Source organism: Juglans microcarpa x Juglans regia, chromosome 1D, assembly GCF_004785595.1.
Source record: "Juglans microcarpa x Juglans regia isolate MS1-56 chromosome 1D, Jm3101_v1.0, whole genome shotgun sequence".
NCBI classification, from domain to species: domain Eukaryota; kingdom Viridiplantae; phylum Streptophyta; class Magnoliopsida; order Fagales; family Juglandaceae; genus Juglans; species Juglans microcarpa x Juglans regia.
In genome coordinates, this window is record NC_054594.1 from 29,331,350 (window position 1) to 29,351,725 (window position 20,376).

Here is a 20,376-nt window from a genome sequence, read left to right on the forward strand (position 1 = left end):
CAATCAAGGTTACTCAAAGGGTTGGGCCCTCACTGGATCCTTAGTAAATTAAATCATAGTTCATGGTCAACAAGAACCGATGATTTTGATGTTTATATTTTTTGCTTCCATGTGGGGGTGTGTGCCAGTAAATTAGGTGTTGTGCTGCATGTATCTGAGAAGTGCTGGAGTTAACACATTTAAAATGGGTATTTGACTCTATTTGGAATGTTCATATAACCTTGATATAGCCATACTTTTATCTATCTAGCTTTTCAAAACAATATAATATTCTTCCTTCCCCTTTCTTGTCTTGCCTGTTTGCCTATTGCTGTCATTCTGCTGGTTCCCCAAAATGCTGTGCACATCTTTGTCAACATTCTAACAACTTGTTTCACACCAGTTTTTTTCTTCTTTTTCTTTCTTGATGGTTTTGAAAGCGAGGCATGAGGCTGCATTTGCTTCTATGTAAAATGATGAAAATTGTAAGTAAAGAAGAATTACCGATTTTCCGATGTCTGGTTGACACCTTGAAAATTATGATAAGGAAAAGAATTTCTGGAGTCGGGTTGCATTAAAAATGATGACTGTATTATTTGACTTCATATACTAAGAATTTTATTTCATAATATTTTTTGGTAAGTAAAAGATCATATTAATAAAAATAGGCATAGCCCAAGTACATAGGGAGTATACAAGAGGTAACGCTTAGTTAAGAGGATGAAATAGAAACAAGAAAATTGTGAAAATCTAGGTCATTGAAATTGACAGCTTTAGCCTATAGGAATAAAGTATTAACAAAAACAATCTAATCTCCTCCAATGAGCACTCCCTATCTTCAAAATTCCGTTCATTTCGTTCCTTCCGTATGCACCATAAAATACAAATAGGATCCCTCTTCCACAAAGCTGTAATTTGTGGAAATATTCTTCCAGCTGGCCAGAAGCTCAACACATTAACAGGCATGACCCAAGCTAGCTCCAATCTTCTAAAGACATCATTCCATGATGCCTTGGCAGCCTCACAATGGAGTCACAGATGATCCACAGTCTCACCATTCTTTCTGCACGTACAATGGCATTCAATAACAATCACCCGACATTTCCGTAAGTTGTCCATAGTCAAGATCTTGCCCAAAGAAGCTGTCCAAGCGAAAAAGACCACCTTTAGAAGCGCCTTATGTCTCCAAATGCTTTTCCAAGGAAAATGATTGCTCTACGGGTTTATAAGGGTCTTATAGTAGGAGGGAACAGAAAATGTACCTTTTCTAGTGGGTCCCACCACATCTTATCAGCTCCTTGAGTCCTCAACCTCATGGAGTACAAGAGGCTGAAAAAAATCAGAAAACCTGCCAATTTCCCAATCATGGGTGGCCCTAATAAAGCCACCTGACATCTCCATTAGGTCCGCCATTGATGCCTCCTGTTCATGTGCAATCCTGAAAACTGTAGGGAATGTGTTCTTAAGGCTCAATCTCCACACCAGATATCATGCCAAAATTTAATTCTAGAAAAATAGAAAATCAATCTAATAATTTTTAAGATTATTTATTTGCTATAATAACATTTTTTAGATTTGCTGTAAATGCAGATTGAAAGAATGGAGAGAGAGAGGGAGAGCATGTAAGGGGCAGAAAACATCACATCTAATAATCTTTAAGACTGCTTGCAATAATAAAATTACTTTAGCAAAAAGATTCTTATCTCTCATTTGAGCGAAGAACAATGTCTATTTATTGCCTAGGTGAAGAAAAAAGCGTAAAGCAAGGGGTGCAAGATGACTTACTCTCCTGGAGAGGGCTAAGTCATTTTCCACCTCATGAACACGATTTTCCCTTTGATGAACTAGCCAGTTTTCATTAACCTCTCTTTTCCGCCATTTCCAAATAGACCAAGAGATGAAACAAACACAGCCTAAATAGTTTTTTTTTTTTTCATCCATTGTTTTCTTGGCATCTTCACCTTCCTTAAAGTGCCACATTTTTGTGGAAATTAGTCATAAAACTGGTGTTTCGTCTTATTCTGTTTTTATCATAACTCTTTTTTTCCCTTCATATCTTTACTGCAATATGATTAAAATTTGTTTAATGGCGAGGTATTTAGGGAAGTAGCCACTCTTTCCCGTTTGCAGCATCAACATGTTGTCCGGTACTATCAGGTAAGAACTTTCTTCATTCTTGATTTATTTCTACGTAATTTCTAATGACCTCCTTGCTTTTGGATTATTTTTCCTTTCTATAAATTTTATTTTGTTCGTGTTACCATGAAATCATCTTTCAGATGTGATAATTCGTATTATTTGATAAGATGCTTCAATTTCTATACTAAAACCTTTGTTCTATGAATGTTTATACAAAATTAGAAAGATTCGTTGTTTATATGATGGTTGTAATGATCTTAAAAACTTCCAGGCATGGTTTGAAACAGGAGTTGTTAGTTCTTTTGGTGACACTACTGGGGGTTCAATGACTGCAGCAAGCTCCAGTTTCAGCTACCTAGGCACAAGCTCAGTTGATGCCCTTGGGCATGAGAACAAGCTTGAGTCGACGTATCTATATATTCAAATGGAATATTGCCCCAGGTAAAGCATTTAATTTTTGTATATTATCTTCACACATTATTTATAGAATCACTCTCCATGACGCTTAGTGCTTGTTTGATTGTTCTATCATTCCTCATTTGGCAATCATGAGTGCTGGATTGTATGATCTAGGCCATGTTTTCCTTTGATGTATTTGGCTACCTCTGAGTTTTAAACATGTTTCGTTTTATCATTGTTCTTTAAAATTTAACTCCATAAGTCTTTAACATTATCTAGGTTTTATTTTAATATGTGTTAGTTTGCCATATCTTGTTCTTATATTCTATTTCATTGCTATGGTTTAAGGACGCTCCGTCAGGTTTTTGAATCATATAGTCATTTTGACAAAGAGTTAGCATGGCATTTGTTTCGTCAAATTGTGGAAGGTTTGGCCCACATTCATGGACAAGGAATCATCCATCGTGACTTAACCCCAAATAACATATTCTTTGATGCCCGGAATGATATCAAAATTGGAGATTTTGGCCTTGGTAAGATCTAGATTTTCTAATTTGATTTGTTTCCCTTTTGAACTCTCGCATTTTTATATTTGTTTATTTGTCTTCTAAGACTCTTGTTAACTATCATGTATATCATAAGCCAAAGGTATTCCTTGGTATCCTATCACATCGTACTGGTATTACTGATTGTATTGGGAACATGCATTCATAAAGTTGCGTTCAGATCTGCTTAAAGCCAGAAACCACTTTATGAAATAAAGTGCTGTTTTCTTATACTGGAGATCTTCATTTTTCCCAACCGTTCCTTTTGGAGAAAGTAATTGAGAAAACTTGAAGAAAAATCACCTAAATCACCAAAGGCCAACTGGATTTTTTTATGAATTTTTTTTTAAGTTTTAGGGCTGAAGAGGGTGAGCATCAAGGGGGAATTATGGCTGAACTGAAATAATTAATAAGAAAACATTAGGGTTTTTTCTGGCGACATTTAGATTGAGAACATAGGTTTTTAGGACTTCTAGAAAGCTTCCAATTTTCTATTTGCAAATAAGGAAATTCCCTAGGCTCTTTGGGAGGTATGGCACAGGCCTGCCCATAGGGTTTCTAGAGTCCTAAATTTCTGTTTTTGAAGCTGTTTCCAAGGATGCGAGTTTTCTCCATTCCTATAACTCCTTATAAAATCAATTTCTTTTGAAAAAGCTCATACTTATTCATAAAACAAAAGCTCATAATTTCCGTATATATGACAAATCAGCATTTCATACATTAATTAAAACCTTAACAGTCAAAGAGCAGCTTGAATTAGGAACATAAAGGGATACTTTGAAATTATATTCATGCCAAACACTAAACACCTTAACCAAGCATACCCAATGATTTTGTCTTAGAACTGGGTAACTAGGTCTCATGGTCAGACTATAAAGCATATTTCGTATCATTTTTGCAACTGTGGGTGCAAATATAAATTAGAGATTAAATGAATGGTGGTGGCATCAGTGTTTTAAATTTCGTACCGTACCAGCCGGTACGGCCGAAATTTTTCATACTGGTCGGTGCAGGTACTATACCCGTTTCGTACCGGCCGTACCAGCCTCAATTTCGGCCGGTACTGGCCGATATTTCGGCCTATGTTTTTTTTTTTTTTTTTTCAAACTACAAGCATATTTTTTAACCCTTAATTCAGACTAGACTATTTATAATTTATATATATATGTATTTATATATCGACTATCCTGAAACGTTATCCCCAAACGCTATTCCGAAACGGTACCGGTACCGAAATATTTCGTTCCAGTGGCTTGACCGGTACGGCGTCCGGTACGGTATTCAAAACATTGGGTGGCATTGAAAATGATGACAAATCACATGAAATCACCAGTTAGTGTAGCCATTAGAGCTTGGTGTTTGTGACTAAGGTCTTTATGTCTATACTCAGCATCTGAAGATCCATATTCGTTCCCCCACTTGTTAATCCGTTTGGTTCACATGGATAACTTTAAGATTACCAAGTCTAAGCAGTTGCATTTAATTGATGCCTTGACTGAACCTTTCCAAGAACTGAATTTGGATCGCTGGTTTCATAGATTTGACTGCGGTTGGATTGTGTACAATTTACTTTTCACAAAGTATTATATGGTTGGCAAGGCATATTATTTACTGGAAGATTTTGGAGGAATGAACAAATCCTTTAAAACCATCATTACCTTGTGCATCTATTCTCGGGGTGGTTGCTCCAGTTTTAGCATAATTTTTGTGGCTGCTCTTTTGATTGTTCTTGTAATCATCCTTTTGGACAGTCAAGTTCTTGGATTGTATAAATTACTCAGTTAATTTAGATGGACTTTGAGACTAAGGGCTTGTTTGGTTACACAAAACCAAACTATCTCATCTCATCTCATATAATTATTACAACTTTCCCAAACTCCTATACAAAATATAATAAAAAATTCAATTTTTTCAAATCCCAAAGCAAAAATAATATTAAAAAATAATATTATAACAATATTTTATTCAACTTTCAACAAAATATCTCATATCATCTCATTTGAATTGCGTAACCAAACAAAGCCTAACATTTAGAGCCTTCTCAAGCCACTCGGTGTACCCAGATTTTGTGCTTGTGGCCTAGCAGTTACAACATACACGAGCAAAATTTAAGTTCTGTTATCATCATTATGTACTCTTTTAAGTTTTTCCAACATGGGATCATGGATGGCATTTGATAAGTGGCTTCTCCTTTGAATTAGCCTAATAAACTAATATAAATGGGATGCTAAGGTACACTATCCTTACCTCTTCGTTTCAGCCAAGTTCTTGAAGTTGGAGCAGTTGGATCAGGATCCAGGTTATCCTTCAGATACTGCTGGGGTTTCACTTGATGGAACTGGTCAAGTTGGTACCTATTTTTACACTGCACCTGAAATTGAGCAAGGATGGCCCAAGATTGATGAAAAGGTGAATTTTGATTGTTCTTTATTTGCTTTCTACTGATGCTCCTGCTATGACTAATTTTCTCCAAAATATTTCATTAAAATTATTTAGTAATCTTGGTTTACAGGCAGATATGTACAGCTTAGGAGTTGTGTTCTTTGAGCTTTGGCACCCATTTGGGACAGCAATGGAGAGGCACATTGTTCTCACTGATTTGAAACAGAAAGGAGAACTTCCACTATCTTGGATTGCTGAGTTTCCTGAACAGGAATCCTTATTGCGGCGTTTAATGTCCCCAAGTCCATCTGATCGTCCCTCTGCCACAGAACTTTTACAGGATGCTTTTCCTCCACGGATGGAATCTGAGTTGTTAGATAGTAAGTAATTAAGATACTTGTATTAACTCTATTTTGATTTATTAAACTTTACTAATCATCTAATTTCAGCCCTACCCAGAAGCACAAACAGTATACAAAAAATAAACTTAAACCAGAAAAAGAAAAAAGGGTGAGAAACTCGGGCCTGGTTTGGATAGTGAGATGAGATGAGATAAGATGATTTGTGAATAGTAGTGAAATAATTTGTGAATAGAAGTGAAATGATTTGAGTTGAGATGTTTTATGGGTTTTGGGAAAGGAGAGAGAAAAAGTTGAATATAAATATTATAAATTAAAATATTGTTAGAATATTATTTTTTAATATTATTTTTCTTTTGGGATTTGAAAAAGTTGAATTTTTTTCATATTTTATTTGGAAGTTTGGAAAAGTTGTAATGATTAGATAATGATTAGATGAAAAAATTGAAGATTTGAAATTGAAAAATGTTTTTGTTTGTGGTGTTTGGATATTGAGATAAGATGGGATGAGATGAGAGGCTTTTGCTATCCAAACTAGGCCCTAATAGCTTTATTTTATAAGTAAAAAAAATCCTAATAGCTAAAAATAGAAAAGCAGAAATCAGCTAATGTTCAATGAAAGAGGTTTGGAGACCTGAGTTCCTTTAGATCCTCCATCTTTTACAATCCATAAAATTCCTTTCATTCCTTTCATCCTATCCTACCGAAGACGTTACATTATCCCACTTGACAGGATCAATTTTTTTTTTTTTTTTTTTTTTTTTTTTTTTTTTTTTTTTTTTTTTTTAGTATATTCAAATTGGCCTTTTCATCATGACAAAAGATTCACCACTCGATAGTGCACACCCAATCTATTCCAAATAAACCTAAAGTAGAGTTCCATAAAGCTGTAGCCAACCTCATAGATTAATGACTATTTTCCACTCTTCTTGCATAGACAACACCAATCAACCACAATAGAATGTCACTTTCTTAAGTCGTCCACTGTTGGGATCTGTCTGGCTGCGTTTGGATGTTGAGCTGAGTTGAGTTGAGTTCTTTATGAATAGTAGTGAGTTGAGATTGTGAAGTGAGTTTTGTGGGATCCACCTAATATGAGTTTAAATGTGTTTGGATGTTAAGATGAATTTAGATATATTTATGGGCAGTTGAAAAAGGTTGTGAGTCCCACGTGTAAAGAAATGTTGAATTGAAAAAGGTTGTGGGTTCTACGTGTAAAGAGATTTTGAGTTGAGATGAGTTTAGTAATTTGAAAGTTGGGTGTTTGGATGTTAGACTCAGCTTAAAACTACACTGAACTGAGTTGATCTCAGTTGAGTCTATCAACCAAGCGGGGCCTTAAGCAGCTATCAAAATAGAAAAAGAAATTTTCGAAGGAATATTGTTCCACCATATATTCTTTCATGGGAAAGAGTTGCTATTATGAGGACATAAGGCATTAGAAAATGATCTTACATCAAACACCCCTCACTTAGAAGGGTCCTAATAGAGCCTGTCTTCATTGCCTTGCCTCCAAGAGTGAAACATAAACTAGCAGAGAATGAAGAAAACTCTCCACCCATGGGTTTGACTGAGAGACCTGAATAGTTTGCAAGCTGTTTTTGCAGACAATTTGAAAATTTTCTAAAGTCCTTAAACCGATCAACCGAATCAAACTCAATCCTTGCATTTAGTTGGATCCGATAAAGGGTTTTACTTTACAATTGTATGTATCCAAATGAAATAAAAATATTTAGAATAAAATATTCCATATGCCTGTACATATAAAAAAAAAGTATTCCATATGCCCTTGTCCCTTAACCAATGTCTTTCCTTTTGTTCTACCATAATATGCACGGTCAATTTAGAAATAAATAAATTTATCTTTGGGCAATGGAAAGTCTGGTATCAGAGATTCAGATGGCTTTCCAAATAGATATATTTAGGTGTTGTGTGGGTATGTTTGTGTGTGATATCAATTTCTGACAATTAGCCAATAGGTTACACTCTGATCCCACCAATCAGATTGTTACATAAAGGATTCAAACTACCGATCAAAAAAAAAAAACATAAAGGATTCAAACTAGAACACCTTTACCTTTTCCACCCTTTTAGTCTATGAATTCTGAGTTCTCCTAACGATGCATCCTCCCTCCATGAGAATGAAGTGGATAGTGCATATATAACCTTCTAATCAAATTGACAAAAAAATCAATGTGAAGACTTATTTGTCTCAAGCATGGAGTTATGCGCATTTGTAATATTGGCAACACAATTTTTCCTACGTATTTCAGATAAATTCTTCACTAGGATGTTAATTATATTATCTTTTAAGGTTCCCAATGCAATTTGGTAAAATTACAAATCATATAATTTGTTACAAGGGTATATTTCTCTCTTGTTGCTATGTCTTTTCATCTTCCATTCCCTGCGCTTCTTGCCGGGATTAATCCTTAATCCTTTACCAGTTTCTATTCTGTTTGCGAACCCTCTTTCCTTTTCTTTTAGCAATTTCTTTTTGGGGATTGCTTAATTTTCCTTAGTTTAGTTCAAGATGGGTCATTGTTTTTGGATAGAAGCAAAGTTGTTTGTGTTCAGAAGAAAAGGTGGCAACTTTTTCTGTATCTCTAAAAAGAGCAGGAGGGTAATGAAGTCTCTTTATCTTTCTGGAGGGATGGTTGTTTGGATGGCCAAGGTAATGGAGGATTGTTTGAGTAACTCGGGAAAGATGGATTCTTACCAGAGTAGAAGGGAGGGAGACAAAGTTTTCATGGTTCAAAGAGGACATAATTCGTATGGTAGGTTTGTGAAGTTGATCGAGTATGGTACTGGTACGGGAAAGGGTATTTTAGTGAATCTTGAAGGGCGGAAGGGGAGTGGATGGGCTGGTTTTGTGAGGAATATGAGAGAGATGGTCGGCTCTCCTTCCTCTGTTTCTACTCACGATAACAGAATCTTTTTAACAATGGTGTTGCTTCACGGGATCCTTGAGGTGATTACAGCCACTTCTCACAGAGGTGCAACCTCTTATGGTGAAGCTTCTTATGTGTCGGCATTGTTAAAGCCAGTGCCTGGGCATTCTTGTTCACACCAAAAGAGTGGTAATGGATATTAGAGGAAGGAGTAGATTGTGTAGGAAGGATGGTTCAATCATAAAGTCCCGATGGAATCAAATTGATGGTGGAGCTGTTGGTTGGCTTTCTGAGGCGTTGCAGAGACTTGGAGAAGCGGAAGGGTCTCTATGGCATATACGGGCAGAGATAATTGGCTGGAAGGAGAAGTTCGATTCTTTGCTAAAAGAGGTAGATGGAGGGTTGGGCTTGCTCATGGGCTTGGGCCAAGTTTCGGTGGTTTCTAAAGAAAATAAGATGGCATTGGGGGCGTTGTTTAGGCCTATGGTTGCTGAGAAAGGAGTTAGGCTAGGCAGGGGCCTAGTTACCTGGTATGTCCATTGTAGGCCTAAGATTCTTCATGGGCAGCATAAATGTTCAAGCTTGTTAGGTGTGGTGGAGGCTCAACCCAAGCACATGGCGGTTCCGATGGAAGCATCGTCTTCACATTTTGGATGAATGGCAGTGGGCGAATCTTCAGGGGGCATTCTGGCGTCGAGTTCCACGGAAGCGACACTTCGTCGACAGAGATCCAAGAGCCCATCATGTGTGGAGGTTTAGCCTAGTTGAAAGACGACTCAAATGTATGGGCTTGCAACTCAGAAAGAGTCGACGACGGTAGGAGATTATTCCGGGGTGCTTTCCGATGACGAGATTTTCTCCAGCGAGAGGGAGGAAGTTGTTTTCTTCTGTTCCTGGGGTTGCAATAGATTGATTTTATCATTGAGAAGGGCAGTGAGGAGACAATGCAGTCATTATCATCTGTTCAGTTATGTAATGGTGGTGTCGAGCAGGTGGTAGTGGGTGTGATAGTGGAGGAGGTAGATGGTGGTGAGTGGTTGAGGGTGAATTTTCATGGGTTTCTAAGATACGTGATTCAAGGGTCCCTTGCACCCAGTTTAATAATACAGATATGCAGCTAGATCTTTGTGGAGTTGAAGATTCTAAGGCAAGTGAATTCGGTGAAATGTTTGAATCAAATGAGGATTATGCTCCTGATCTGTTGTGTTCCATTCCTCCAGGGATTGATTGGAATAATAACTCTTCTGAGTGGGTGTTGAGGAAGGTGGATGAAATTAAAGAATGTGTGGGAGTTTCTTGTGATGGCTTTGAGGAACAATTTAGAACCCTCCTAATTGCTATTGAGGCTGGTCAACCTTCTTTGGCTAGATACGCTTTAAAAAAGGAGAAGGAATTGAAGAGATTGTCGTGCTCTGTTAATTATGATGGTAGGGGAGTAAGTGCCTTTAGAAATAAAGGCAAGTAGAGTGCTGCCAATGGTTATCAATGAAACCTAAGATGATTTCTTGGAATGTTCCAGAGCTTAATGATTTTAGAAAACATCTCCGGGTGAAGAATTTGATTCGTAAGTGGAGGGTTGATGTTATTTCTTTACAGGAAACCAAATTGAAGTTTGTTAGTCAATCTATTATTCATAGTTTGTGGAGTTGTCATTGTGTGGGATGGGTTGAGTTAGTATCAAAAGGGCATCGGGGGAGAGGAGGGTGGTGGAGTTGATTGACCATTATGTGGGAGAATATTTGGTGGCGTGCCAGCTTTAAGAGTGTGGACCATGGTTTTGAGTGGGCCTTTGCTGGTGTGTATGGTCCGAATTTGGATCGTAGGAGTATTTTATGGGATGAAATGTCGGGTCTTTGCTATTGGTGGGATCTTCTTGGTGTTTTGACTCGATTTCCTAGCGATCGAGTGGGGGTTCTCATTTTTCTCATGCTATGACAGTCTTTTCAAATCTGTTTTTCAAGTTAGATTTGATTGATTTACCAATGGTGGGAGGGGATTTTACGTGGTCCAATGGTAGGGCATGGTCTAGGCTGGACAGATTCATGGTTTCGGCTTCTTGGGAAGCTCATTTTCCAGATTTGAGTCAGAAAAGACTTACGAGAATTTTTTCTGATCATTATCCCATTATGCTGGATTGTGGGGGTATTATCAAAGGGCATAGGTATCTCAAATTTGAAAATATGTGGCTGGAGGATGAGAGCTTTGTGGATAGGCTGAAGATGTGGTGGTCTTCGTACACTTTTTCTTATACATCGAATTTTGTTCTGGCTGGAAAACTCAAAGCGCTTAAACAAGATTTGAAGAAATGGAATAAAGAGGTGTTTGGGAACTTGGACATTAAGAGGAAGCGTCTTTTGGACCAATTGTAGTGTTTGGAGGATAGGGAGTAATTGGGGGATTCATCCGGGGAGGTAATGGAGAGAAAAATAGGGGTGATTGCTGACTTAGAGTAGATCTCTTTAGTGGAAGAAATTTCTTGGAGGCAAAAATCTCGGGTTTTGTGGTTGAAAGAAGGTTATTGTGTACAAATTTTTTTGACCAAACGGCGAACTCTCATCAAAGAAATAATGCTATAGAGGTCCTACATGAAGGTGATAACATTCTTTTGGATCAAGAGGCTATCAAGGAACATATTGTGAATTTTTATGAGAAGTTGTTTAGGGATTTCTCTTCGAGACCCAAGTTAGATGGGCTGTTTTTTGACTCTATTGACCAGGTATGTGCAGAATGGTTGGACAGAGCTTTTGAAGAAGAAGTTCTTAATGTGGTTAGAGGAATGGCAAGGGACAAGGCTCCGGGTCCGGACGGTTTTTCAATGACTTTTTTTCAAGCTTGTTGGGACATAGTGTGAGAAGATTTTATGAAGGTTTTTCTTGAATTTCATTCATTTATGAAATTTGAGAAAAGTTTCAATGCTACTTTTATTGCACTCCTAAAAAGGTGGGTGCTGTGGAGATGAGAGATTTTCGGCCTATTAGTTTGGTCAATGGGGTGTACAAGATTATTTCTATGGTGTTAACTAATCGCACGAGTGTGGTGATGGAGAAGATCATTCTTGAAGTCTCAAAATGCATTGGTGAGGGGGACACAAATTCTTGATTTAGTTTTAATTGCTAATGAATGTTTGGAGAGTAGAATCAAGTTGGGTGAATCTGGAATTTTAGTTAAATTGGATATGGAAAAGACTAATGGCCATGTTAGTTGGGAGTTTCTCTTGTACTTGGGAGATATGGCTTTGGAGAGAAATGGCGTTCGTGGATCAAGCATTGCATTTCGACTTCGAGATTTTCTATCTTGGTGAATGGTTCTCCAGTTGGTTTCTTCAACAGTTCTCGTGGTTTGAAACAAGGAGATCCTCTATTTCCTTTTCTTTTTGTCCTTGTTATGGATGCTTTGAGTAGAATGATTGAAGCAGCAGTGGAAGGAAGTTTCTTGTCGGGTTTTGTGGTGGGAGACGAGTCTTAGAGTAGCTTAAAAGTCTCTCATCTTCTTTTTGCTGATGACACATTGATTTTAGCGAGCGTAAGCAAGATCATCTTTGTTTTTTGAGAGCCCTTTCGTTATGTTTTGAAGCTGTTTCGGGACTTAGAAGCAACTTATCTAAATCTGAAATTGTTCCTGTTGGTTGCGAATATTTCAGATCTGGCCAATATTTTGGGGTGTAAGGTATCTTCATTGCCTTTGAAGTATCTTGGTCTTCCCTTGGGGGCTCCTCACAAATCTGTTACGATTTAGGATGGGGTGATTGAGAAGATCGAGAGGAGATTAGCTAGATGGAAAAAGTTAATATTTGTCTAAAGGGGGAAGAATAACCTTATTAAAAGCACGTTGTCTAATTTTCCTACATATTTTCTTTTTTTTTTCCCTTTGCCGGCAGGGGTGGCAAATAGGATTGAGAGGATTTTTTGTAACTTTTTTTCGTGGAGTTAAAGGAGAGGAAAAGAAGTTTCATTCGGTTAGTTGGAAGAAGGTTTGTCAACTGGTTTCTAGTAGAGGTTTGAGGGTGCGAAATTTGGGGCTTTTTAACAAAGCACTTCTTGGGAAATGGCTTTGAAGATATCATATCGAGAGAGATGCCTTATAGAAAAATGTTGTTGATGTTAAATATGGGAGTATGTGGGGGGATTGGTGTTCTAATGAAGTAAGATGAGTGTATGGGGTGAGTTTGTTGAAGACCATTTGGATGGGTTGGGGAGGAATTTGTTAATCATTTTAAATTTAAGGTGGGGACAAGGATACTTTTTTGGCATGATATTTGGTGTGGGGATTCAGCTCTCAAGATTGCTTTCCATTCACTTGGATTGTTAGGGATCAAGATGCTGCAGTGGCTGATTCTTTTTCTTGTATGTATAATAATTTTCAATGGAATTTAGATTTTGTTAGAGATGTGAATGATTGGGAAGTGAATGTAGTCTCTGATTTTTTTGGAAGACTTATAATTCAAAGATTGCCCAATGAAGGGAGGCTAGTTTGCTGTGGGTTCATGCAGGAAATTCCAGATTTTCGGTTAGTTCCTTTTATAAGGTGTTAACCTGTCATTGTGGCTATGATTACCCTTGGAAAATCATTTGGTGAGTGAAGGTACCTAGTAAGGTGGCATTTTTCTGTTGGTTGGTGTTCTTGGTAAAATTCTGACCACGAACAACTTAAGAAAGCATGGAATGTGTGTAGTTGATTGGTGCTTCATGTGCAAGAAAGATGATGATTCTATTAACCATCTTTTTCTTCATTGTGAGGTGGCCCAAACTTTGTGGAATGAGAGTTTTGGTCAGATGGGTATTGATTAGGTGATGCTTAAGGAAGTGGTGGATCTTCTTTCATGTTGGAAAGGTTTTGAGGGGGAGAAAACGTGTTGTTGCCATATGGAAGATGATTCCTTTGTGCTTGATGTGGTACTTTGTAGTTTTGGGCTAAGGCTCTTGTATTGAATGGTGATAATTTTCATAATTTGCTTTAGCCTCGTTTTGTTTCTAGTGTGAATTAGGTATTTCCTTTGTGTACTTGGGCTTTTCCTATTCATGGTAATAAAATTCTCTCATTAACTATAAAAATAAAAATAAAGCATGGAGTTATATTTTGTCATGTAGCAGACTTGCTATTCACATGCATTGGGTGCTTTCATTGCTTGAAGAGATCAATTTCATAAAGAGGTCTAGCATGAAAGAGCACTTTTTTATTGGGGTCTAGCATCGCACCCCAATAATGTTTTCTTTACTCAGCTGAAACAAGTGTTTAAGAGATAGATCTAAATCATTTAAACCTGGCCCCAGAAATTTAGTTAGCATATGATTGATGTTGCCTTAGACTAGACCATTGCCAAGTCCAAATTTTGGCTAAAAGTTGAGGTTTTGGCTAAAGCCAAAGCCATTGAAGAAACTAGTCCACATTTGACTATCCATCCTAAAGTCAAAATAATAATATAATATTAGATATTTTAATAATAATTTTTTTTTTAATATTTTACAAATACACTCCATATATTAATTAATAATTTATTTTTTCTTTAAATTATTGTTTCCCAACTATTTTTTTCTTCAACCTAATTATCCAACAAACACATTTTGCCGACCCTTCTCATACCCAATAATCACATATACAATTTTTGCCAACCTTTCTTCTACCTAACATCTACATTTACAATTTTGTGAAGCCAACAAGCACATGATGCCAACCTTTCTACCCAACAATCACATCTACAATTCTTTAAACTAACAAATACTTCCATAAACCATTATTTTTCTACCCAACAATCACATTTACAATTCTAAAAGACTAACAGACACAAGTTCTCACCACTTCTATCCACCATTCACATCTACAATTTTTGAAACCAACAAACACATTTTGCCAACCCTTATTCTTTTGCCAACCACTCGGGTACAATGATTCTACTTGTGCTAAAAATGCACAAAACTTATTTGTGCATTTCTGAATCGAGGATCACCGATTCATTAAAGAACCTACAGAATGGTTCATTGTGTTTGGTTTTTTATATTCATGATAAAAATCTGAAATTTTGTCCCACATTTGAGTGGATTTTTTATCCGTACCCCTTATAGTATTAATGCTAATGTTGAGCCGAGCTGAGACGAGGAGGTCATCCTCCTTTACAGTGAAAGATGCACCTCTTTGAACTTTTTTTGTAGGAGGCATGTTTTCATCGCCAATGGAGGTTACTTGGACCACAATATTAGAATGTTGTGTTGGGGTGTTATTACAACCTTCTCCTCCACTTTGTAAGAGAGTGGTGAAGAAGGGGTCATCATCGAATGGTGTGTCCATCTTTGAAAAATATTAAATTTTTAAGGAGTTAGCCATGAGCATGTCATAAAAAAAACAACTGTAGTAGGTATGCAACCATAGTGAAAGATAGTAGTTGGAGAAGCTATTTCAAATATGCAGCACACAAACATTTTGTGAATCGTAATGTTGAAAAGGAAAGGACATGATCTATAAGTCCAAGTCTTAATGTGAATCTTAGTGTTAGATTGGATTTAAGTCTCAAATTCCTCTCATTATTTAATATCTGCTATTTGCACTGGGCGTTGAATAAAAGTTCTACCCTAAAATCCATGTCCCAGCAGCTAGGATTTCTAAAGCCATAGCACAGATGAAATCACAACAACTAGATAAGTCCCTATTGATCCACTAAGAGAAAACATCAACTCAGTGCAAATATATGCCTAGTTCAATATAAAAAAACCAAACCAAGTAATAAAAATTATCCAGCCATGAGCATATACACATCATTAAAATTGTTCAGCCATGAGCATATACACAAGTAATAAAAATTGTCCAGCTAGATCATGAGCAATGAGGATATAGAAGTGGAGAAGAATTGGAATAGTATTTCTTATTAACTAAAATAAGGTACAATCCGTATGTCTTATAAACTACAAGGATAAGCTAATAAGGAAAGAATGATAAAGGAAAGAATAACAGAAGGAAAGAATGACAATTGCTAACAAATCTCCTAGAATGTCTCCTAAGAATATCTCCTAAGAATACATAATTACAGAAATTTCTCCTATAATCCAGGGAGAGTTGACTGGATAAATTTGGAAACTTTCCTACACTCCCCCTCAAGCTGGTTTGAAGATGTCTTCCATAGCTAGCTTGCTGATCAAATTTTTAAATTGCTTCTTTGGTAGTCCTTTTGTAAGTATATCTGCTACTTGTCCATCTTCTCCTTAATAAAATACTTGTCGACCTCAACATGTTTTGTTCTATCATGAAGCACTGGATTGTGAGCAATGGCTATGGCATATTTGTTATCGCAATACAGTTTCATAGGTAGTGGATTAGTGACTTTCAGTTCTTCCAATAATTTTTTAATCCATAACACTTCACAAATTCCATGAGCAACTGAACTAAATTCTGCCTCTGTACTACTCCTAGCTACCACATTTTGTTTTTTGCTGCGCCATGCAACCAAATTTCCACCAACAAAGGCACAATAACCAGAAGTTGATCTTCTATCAATTATACTCCCAGCCCAATCTTGTAGATGTTTATGGTCTTCAAACAATAGACCTTTTTCCTGGAGTTCCCTTTAAATATCTCAGGATTCTATAAACTGCATCAAAGTGGTCAAGCTCTGGTGAGTGCATGAATTGGCTTCCCATACTGACAGCAAAGGCTATGTCAGGACATGTATGTGATAGATAAAGTAGCCTTCCAACCAATCTTTGGTACTGGTGTCTTTTGGTTACTTCATCAAGCTTGGCAGGTTGTAGTTTAAGATTAAGGTTCTATAGGTGTCTCAGTTGCTTTACACCTTAGTAAACCTGTTTCTCCAAGCAAGTCAAGCACATATTTTCTTTGTGAAACAAAAATACCTTTTCTTGACCTTGCAAATTCCATACCGAGAAAATACTTCAAGTCACCCAAGTCTTTAATCTCAAATTCATTAGCAAGCATCTGTTTTAATCTCTCAAGTTCCTTGCTGCCATTACCTGTCAAAATAATATCATCAACAGGACAATCAGAATAGCAACCTTCCCTTCACTTGAGTGCTTATAGAACATGGTGTGATTAGCTTGACCTTGGCAGTAACCATGACGCTTTACAGCCTTCCCAAAGCGTTCAAACCAAGCTCTCAGAGATTGCTTGAGCCCATACAATGATTTTTTCAATTTACACCTTATCTCAGCCAAGATTACCTTCGAAACCTGGTGGTAATTCCATAAACACTTCATCCTCTAGATCTCCATTTAAAAAAGCATTATTTACATTCAATTGGTGTAAGGGCCAGTTAGAATGTAAGGGGAGTAACACTCGGATTGAGTTTATCTTGGCCACTGGAGCAAAAGTTTCTTGATAGTCAATTTCGTATGTTTGTGTAAACCCTTTTGCAATGAGTCTCGCCTTATATCTCTCTATACTGCCATCAGCCTTGCATTTAACTGTAAACACCTATTTGCAACCTACAGTTTTCTTTTCCTTTGGTAAATCAATAATTTCCCAAGTACTGTTGTTCCTAAGTGCATTCATCTCTTCAAGAACTGCTAACTTCCAATCCGGATGATCCATAGCTTCCTGAATGGTCCTTGGAACAAATAGGTGAGAAATATTGGATGTAAAGGCCTTATGATTATGAGAGAGTCTGTGATATGATAAATATTTGGCAATGGGGTGTGTGGTACAGGTTCTAACTCCTTTCCTAATGGCTATAGGTACATCAAGGTCAGTAGATTGATCAACTGGAAGTGTAGTAGAAGGATTACCTGGGATTTCCAAATGACCAGTTTTTGGAGGTGATGATTGATTCCGCTCTGGAATTGTGGGATGATCCTTAGTATTGGAACGATACCTGGCTCCAGTATAAACACGAAGTTCAGAAGAGGGATTATTCTGTAGCAATTCTCCCCCTGTTTGTGATTCCCTTATGCTTTGTACAGGCAGATTGGGATTTCCATTTTTTTCACTATTTAAAATTTTAGTTCCTTGAATGTTTTGTAGAGGGATGTCAATGTCAAGGAAAACATTAGGCATTGGTATAGAAGTTTGCCAAAACTGATCTCCACTACTCTTTCTCCCCCTGAAGATAAGTTTAGTTAAAGTAAGACTGATTTTGAACAAAAACGAAATCCATACTGACATGAATTTTTTTTTGTTTTTGGATTCAAACATTTGCACCCTCTCTTATTGGGGCATATCCAATAAACACACATTTTCCAGCCCTAGTATCAAGTTTAGATCTAAGATGAGCTGGAATATGAACAAAAACAGTGCATCCAAATACTTTTAGAGGCAGATTAGAAATTATCCTATTATCAGGAAAGGATTTTTAGGCATGCCAAAGGAATGCTATACTGCAGCACACGGGTAGGCATTCTACTAATAAGGTATAACAAGCAATTAGAATAGCATCCCCCACAAATATTTTGGAATATGCATAGAAAACATTATAGCCTGTACAACCTCAATTAAATGACAATTTTTTCTTTCAACGAGACCATTTTGTTGTGGGGTGTCACGACACATGGATTGATGTTGAATCCCTCTTTCTTTCAAAAAATTTCCCAAAACTTGGTTGAAATATTCTGTACCATTATCCGTACGAAGTGTGCTTATTTTTGTATGAAATTGATTTTCGATCATACTCTAAAATTTCTTGAATAATATTTCAACTTCAGATTTTCCATTCATCAAATATACCCAACAAATCCGAGTATGATCATCTATAAAAGTCACAAACCATTTTTTCTGGATAAGGTAGTAACCTTAGAGGGACCCCAAACAACATGATGAATCAAATAAAAAGGTTTTGATGCACGGTAGCCTTTTGAATTATAAGGAACTTGATGACTTTTTGATAAATGACAAACATCACAATGAAGAGAAGTACAATCCAAATTTTTAAACAGACTAGGCAGCAAATATTTTAAATAAGAAAAACTAGGATGCCCTAATCTAAGATGCCAAAGCATTATTTGTTCACGCATAGGGATTGAACTAGTACTATTATTTGATGATACCTTATTTCTATATAAGGTATCATCAAAATGATAAAGGCCATTGATCATCCTAGCACTGTCAATCATCACCCCCGAGCTCTGGTCCTGAAATTCACAGTGAGAATCAAAGAATATGATACGATAGTTAGAATCACGGGATAATCTACTAATAGATAGAAGATTGCAAGTAAGTTTAGGAACATGAAGGACAAATTTTAATTATATTTTCCTGGAAATTCTAATTGAACATGTTCCTGCAATGAATGAAAAACTCCCATCTGCAATCCTAATCTTTTTATTACCCGGACAAGGATAATAAGATTGAATTAATTGAGGTATATTGGTCATATGGTCGGATGCACCTGAATCAATAACCATGGTGCAAAGGCTAAAGAACTAGAATAGGCACTCGACATATTACCAGTTTGGGCCAAGGAACCAATAGAAGTACCAGATATCTGATTGGATTTCAGCAGTTTAAGAAGTTGATCCATTTGCTCTGAACTTAGAACATTGGTCTGGGCTTCATTAGCTGGTTTTCAGGTCTAGGCTTCAGTAGCTCTAGGAATCACTGGGTTGTTTCCAGGTCCAAGTTTGCTGCTCTTCCAATTTGCTGGTTTTCCATGTAGTTTCCAGCAGGTTTCTCGGGTATGGCGTGGCTTATTACAATAGTCACACCATACTTGAGATTTTTGATTGGGATATGACCACTGTGCAGAGGCATTAGCAGCAGCCAAAACAATAGGATTAGTAGCAACCAAAGCCGAGTTCTCCACTGTTCCATCAGCCCCTTTTTTTCTTTAGCATAACATTTTGATGACAATCTTCACGTCTCACTTTAGAAAATACCTCTCCGATTGGAGGCAGAGGTTGTCTACCAAGAATCCTCCCTCTGATTTCATCAAACTCATCATTGAGTCCAGCCAAGAATTTAAAAATTCTTGCATTTTCCACCATCTTCTTGTTGTAGTTGGAATCATCAAGGCTCTTCCATTCATAGTCATTGAATAGATCCAAGTCCTGCCACAGTCCGTTAAGGACATGACCATACTTAGTCACATTCCCCTTGTTGGGCCTTGCCGAATTTTTTGCTGCAATTCATAAATCTGAGAATAATTTCCAAGGTCAGAATACATCTGACTAAACATTATCCCATAGTTCTTTTGCAGTAGGATAGTACATGTAATTAGTGCTAATATCTTCATCCATTGCATTCACAAGCCAAGCCATAATCATGGAATTTTCAGGATCCCATATAGCATATGACGGGCCTGCTCTGTCCGGGGCCTTGGTTTCACCAGTAAGGTACCCAATCTTACCTCTCCCGTGAATATACATTCGAATTAACTGAGACCATCTCAAGAAGTTGGCTACATTGGGACGGATATTTGTGATTTGGACTGAATGGGGTTCAGTATGGGCTACTTTGGTTTCAGTTTTGGTGTTGACCATAGGTTCAGGTCTGGCCATGGTGCAAGTTTCGGAAAAATTTCAGACTTAATGGAGGCTGAACAGGGTTAAGGCAATAAGGCCTAGGTTTAGAGGCTATGACTGCTGAAAGGAAAAGGGAACAGGCTCTTGATACCATCTAGAAGTGGAGAAGATTTGGAATAGTATTTCTTATTAACTAAAATAAGGTACAATCCGAATGTCTTATAGACTACAAGGATAAGCTAATAAGGAAAGAATGACAATTGCTAACAAATCTCCTAGAATATCTCCT

The 20,376-nt window shown here is 37.1% G+C and overlaps 1 protein-coding gene across 4 annotated transcripts in view; it reads left to right on the forward strand.

Annotated features, from left to right (window-relative positions):
- Positions 1 to 20,376, forward strand: part of LOC121253467 (eIF-2-alpha kinase GCN2) — a 59,504-nt gene that overhangs the window by 25,370 nt on the left and 13,758 nt on the right. For all 4 annotated transcript variants that reach the window (XR_005938405.1, XM_041153483.1, XM_041153481.1 and 1 more), the window contains 5 exons: positions 2,082 to 2,136; positions 2,390 to 2,559; positions 2,866 to 3,050; positions 5,323 to 5,471; positions 5,575 to 5,824. Coding sequence is in view for 3 of the 4 variants with exons in the window: in XM_041153483.1 (XP_041009417.1) it covers positions 2,082 to 2,136; positions 2,390 to 2,559; positions 2,866 to 3,050; positions 5,323 to 5,471; positions 5,575 to 5,824 (809 nt within the window). In the remaining variant the exon portion in view is untranslated. The remainder of the gene's footprint in view (positions 1 to 2,081; positions 2,137 to 2,389; positions 2,560 to 2,865; positions 3,051 to 5,322; positions 5,472 to 5,574; positions 5,825 to 20,376) is intronic.